General features: G+C 39.8%; 1 protein-coding gene across 1 annotated transcript; it reads left to right on the top strand.

The window, feature by feature from the left end:
* Positions 1-903: 903 nt before the first annotated feature.
* On the top strand, positions 904-4,064 carry LOC127754522 (transcription factor JAMYB). The gene is made up of 3 exons (XM_052280091.1): positions 904-1,345; positions 1,977-2,106; positions 3,104-4,064. Exons 1-3 carry the CDS (start codon positions 1,162-1,164, stop codon positions 3,645-3,647), a joined length of 858 nt encoding a protein of 285 aa, XP_052136051.1. The 5' UTR covers positions 904-1,161; the 3' UTR covers positions 3,648-4,064.
* Positions 4,065-5,005: the final 941 nt, after the last annotated feature.

The following is a 5,005-nucleotide window of genomic DNA, read 5'->3' as shown; positions in this document are numbered from 1 at the left end:
GCATGCAGGTTCATTAGTCCGATGTATACAACTGTGATGTTTGGATTAGTGTAGGAACTACAGTAGCTAGCTATGAAAGGATTGATCGACAAAACAGAGAGTCGTAGTGACAAAGGATTTAATCAGAATCATATGTACACTACGAGATGTTCATACGGAGAAGACTGCAAAATTATCCATTCATTCATTTTCACCACTGCCTGTCAATCTACAGCTTTAGCTTGCACAACTATCCCCATTAAAAAAATGTTTATTTCATATGTCAATATTAATCCCAGCACCTGAAAATTGTGACTGAACCACGAATAAGATGTTTTGTTCCCTTCAGTTAAATAGTTCCATTAGTTCCATTGACTATTCTTTATACTTTCTTTATCATCGACCAATCGGTGCCGATCGACTTCAGTTAAATGTTATCTCAAATCATTAAATGGCAATATTCTCTATATTTTCTTTATCATTATCGACCAATATGTTTAAATAGTTCTATTGAAATGTTAAATCCTAATGAACTTTGTTTTTTTTCTTTATCAACAATCAATTGGCGCCGATCGATTTCAGTTAAATAGTCCTCTCAAAACATTAAATTGCAATACTCTCTATATATTGTGTTCGTTATTATAGATCAATCAGTGCCGATTTTTATGACATCATCAAATCAGTGCTAACTCATTATGACATCATCATCACCATTAATTGATCGGCAGAACTCCTTCCTTTTGTCCTTAGAAAGAAAAAGTATGGCGCCGCCCGTGGCGACACAAAGTTGAGTTGGACTACATCATGCTACATTAACATGTGCCACAGAAGATCCCGATGATGCCTTATTTGAGCAAGTGAGACCCCTCTCTGCATCTATCTATCTATCTATCTCACATACTCACACACTCATCACAAAGCAAAGCAAAGCAAAAGCCTAGTCGTCTCATACTCTTCTTGTTCAGTTCTCCTCCTCCCAAATCTTTCTGCTATAAAAGGCATTCGGGTCTCTCTTTCTCCGAATCCCAGCTGCACACTTGCATCTTCTCTCCTCTCTCTCTCTTCTTCTTCTTCTTCTTCTTCTTCTCCATATCTCCTACTCCTCCTCGTGAAGATCGATCGACCATCGGCAATTTCATTCGGTAATAGTTAAGCTAAGATCAAATCAAGATCGGCGAAACGATGGAGATGGTGCTGCAGAGGAGCCACCACCCGGTGCCCGGGCAGGAGCAGCAGGAGGCGGCGGCGGAGCTGTCGTCGGCTGAGCTCCGGCGAGGGCCATGGACCGTCGACGAGGACCTCACCCTCATCAATTACATCTCTGATCACGGCGAGGGCCGCTGGAACGTACTCGCGCGTGCCGCCGGTAAGCTTCTTTACGTCCTATACTGCCAATAAATTGTACCGTAAAAGTTATCTTTGTCGAAAACACTAGCTACTTAGCTGCTTAATTAACTTCGATTAATTCAAATTATCAAAATTACTCAATCCGCAAGGTATAACTAAGATATATACACGTAAGTTTAATTAAGCTTTAATTACCAGCAGAAAAAAAGAAAGCTAGGTAGGAGTAGATAGAGTAGAACAGTATGCATGAGCAGTGGGATTAATAATTAATTGGGTTGGGAGAATTAAGCAGCAAACTTAACCAACAACCTGTTTATAGAGTAGGTTAGCTAGGACAGAATTTTCCTTTCCAGTGCAGCTCAGCCGGCGACGTCAGTCACGAGTCCAATCATTTCCTCCACTACCTGTCTTCAAAACTATGTGCGCCTCCGACCACATAATTAATCACTATAGCCATGCACAGTTATCACAAATTAACCAATCTCTCACACAACTGTTGTTAATTGTAACCTAGCCATCACGCCATGTGTCTCACAACATGTACTACTACTCCAACTAATGAGTCAATCAATTAATCAACTGTGAGATGGATGCTGATTAATAGTGGAGAGAGAGAGATTATTGATGAAATTTTAATTGTGCATATATAGGTCTGAAGAGGACTGGGAAGAGCTGCCGGCTCCGGTGGCTGAACTATCTCCGGCCGGATGTGAAGCGCGGCAACTTCACCGCAGAGGAGCAGCTGCTCATCCTCGACCTCCACTCCCGATGGGGCAACCGGTAATAATCAATTAATTAATTAACTCACTCGTCATTAATTAATCTTATAGAATCTAGTATTCATGCAGAGATCAGAAATGTTCTCAGCTACTTCCTCTGTATTTTTAATATATGACGGCATTAATTCTTATTATAACCTTTAATCATTTATCTTATTAAAAAAATTATACAAATCTTAAAAATATAAGTAATGGTTAAAGTTTATTACCGATAAATCAAGCCACACGGCCACAACAAAAGAAAATATATTTGCTTAAATTTTTACTGATAAATCAAACATAATGTAAAAAGTGAACAACATAATATATTAGAAGACGGAGGCACTATCGTTCTAATCTAATTGGCTGACTTCAGTGAAGCTTTCATTAACTTATAGTAGTCATTAACTAATTAAATCCCTTCTTAAGACCTGCTAATTAACCACCATGCTCACCATCCAGCAAACCTCGAGGCGACACGTGTCCTACACTGTAGAGAGGAATGAAGACTAGCTTAGTTTAGCTTAGCTTAGATTAATTAGCTGGGAGCTTTGACGCCTCGTGATGCAGATTAGACTCGTGTAGACGCCGCTAGCTTAAGCTAAGCTAAAAGTAGAGAGGAAGGACATGTCACGGTCGTACAGACTTGTGACATGGACGTGACGTGGACTTGGCCGCTCTCAACACATGTCAACTCGTCCCTGCCACGTACAAACGCACGTACGTGACGTGACACACTAATTCACACACTTTCAGAATTTTAATCAGCCAATGGCCGGCTAATTTTATTCCCCTGTGCACAAAGAAACGCATGCATCGCTGACACTGAAAGATGTACCACCAGTTTGGAATTTGCACGCCTCCTCTCTTCTCATTTCTACACTTGTATGTTTGTGTCCACCCATCCATCTTAATTCCTTTTTTTTTTGTTCTTAGCATATTTGCACTTTGGTTCACACCTTGGTAACATAATTAGATGTGTGGGTTTCTCATTTGGTCAATTAATATTGAAACTACAGATGGTCCAAGATAGCACAACATTTGCCTGGGAGGACCGACAACGAGATCAAGAACTACTGGAGGACCAGAGTGCAAAAGCATGCCAAGCAACTCAATTGTGATGTCAACAGCAAGAGGTTCAAGGATGCTATGAAGTACCTGTGGATGCCTCGCCTTGCCGAGCGCATCCATGCCAGGGCTGGTGCTGATGATGATAGCAGAGACTACAGCAACAACGACTTATCATGTGTATCTGGTGTAACAATGGCCACTGTTGCTAATTGTTTTGATGGCTCTCCGAGCATGGTGACTAGCTCATCTTCCGATTCGTTCACGTCGGAGTCACAAGATTTGAAGAAGATTAACTTACATGTGCATGGTGATGATGAGAAGATGAACTCTGAAGACTGGATGCAGGAGGTGGACCATGAGTTTTGGTCTACAGAGATTCAGCCTAATAATGAACAGTTTCAGGACCAACAGCTCAACGGTTGGGTGCAAGGCTTTTCTGAGGGTTTGTCCGAAACTCTATGGAGTCTAGAGGACATATGGAAGATGCAATAAATTTTACATTTACAAAGGACATATTTGTAAAATAGAATAGAGAGACATCAAGGAAGGCAAAGAGAAAAAGTTCTTTAGTTTTAACTTTAGAAGTCATATACTGTACGTTGAGACACTTAAGTTCTTTGCCAACTTCAATGTTTTTTTTCTTTTATTTTTGCTGCATCTTTCGATCCCTGAAGGGGTTTTTGCCTTCTAGATGTCTAGGGGTTCAAAGAGGACCAGAGGAGATATATATGTGTTTGGATATGTTGATATATGAGCTGATATATGCCTTACTATATATATACTCCAGAATTGCACTGAGGATTACATATCCAATTCAGACATGCAAACCTTACCAGTTGCAATATTGTAAATTACATGTCCAATTTTGTAGTTTCATCTTCCTCATCATAAAAAAATTATGTTGTGTCATGTGCATCTACTTTGTTTTCCGCATGTCAACTAGATTATTTCTCCAACACATGTGGAACAGTGTGGAAAATACATCCTCATCAACAGTAATAAGCACAGCGTGCTAACAAATTAAGAAAAGAAGTCTTTTCATGTGTTCTCAAAACCCTAATCACACTTGAGGAAAGAGAGCTGCAACAAGAATTGATAGATTGTACGATCCATCGCCGTCAACAAATGTGGAACGAATAAAAAATTTGCTTTGGGAGCTCATCACAGCTAAAGTCTCCAGAACAAAAACCGTACATGACATTATTGCAGCACTTGATCATCAAACGTATGGACCAGAAAGGCTGCAGGCACATGTATGTCATGTGTAAGCTTTTTCAAACTGAGTACTGTATCTAATTAACAGCAGAAACTGAAAGGAAATCCTATGAATTCCTCAAAGATAATATCAATTTTTTAAACGAAAGTCAGCTTTATATAGACTATATAGGGGTTAGGAAGAAAGTCTATATTCGGTACCTCGACTATTCATATAGTTTGATTTCCATTGCTCAACAATATTGGATAAAACTCACTTGTCCATTATTAAAACTATGAAAATGATAACTTGGCTAGGCTTATACGTGGCTTTATGTTAATATATATGCTTCTGGGTGGCGAACCAAAAGAAGAAGACCCATTAGGTTATCCATGTAGTACTATGATTCTAGTCTTCTAGGCATATTCTCCCCGTCTCAATTTTTTTCTGTTTAAAAGGAAAGAGGACTTGAGATGCAGAGAATGTAGCAGATGAGATTGCTAAGAAAATGATGATGAGGCAAGCCACCTTACCCAAAACTTTTTACAAAATAGGGGGATGTCGAAGAGATGAAAACCCAAGTTCTCTCCTACAGCTGCTCGTGGCACCAAAAGCCTCAGGGATCATGTTGCGTGACGCTAAACAGGACTAGCTG

The sequence above is a fragment of the Oryza glaberrima genome, chromosome 11, assembly GCF_000147395.1.
Source record: "Oryza glaberrima chromosome 11, OglaRS2, whole genome shotgun sequence".
NCBI lineage: Eukaryota > Viridiplantae > Streptophyta > Magnoliopsida > Poales > Poaceae > Oryza > Oryza glaberrima.
This window is presented reverse-complemented; position numbering and strand designations above follow the sequence as displayed.

Coding starts and splice junctions, on each gene's coding strand:
- LOC127754522 (XM_052280091.1), top strand. CDS start 1,162: ATGGAGATGGTGCTGCAGAGGAGCCACCACCCGGTGCCCGGGCAGGAG. Junction 1,346..1,976: donor CGTACTCGCGCGTGCCGCCG/GTAAGCTTCTTT, acceptor GTGCATATATAG/GTCTGAAGAGGACTGGGAAG. Junction 2,107..3,103: donor CACTCCCGATGGGGCAACCG/GTAATAATCAAT, acceptor TTGAAACTACAG/ATGGTCCAAGATAGCACAAC.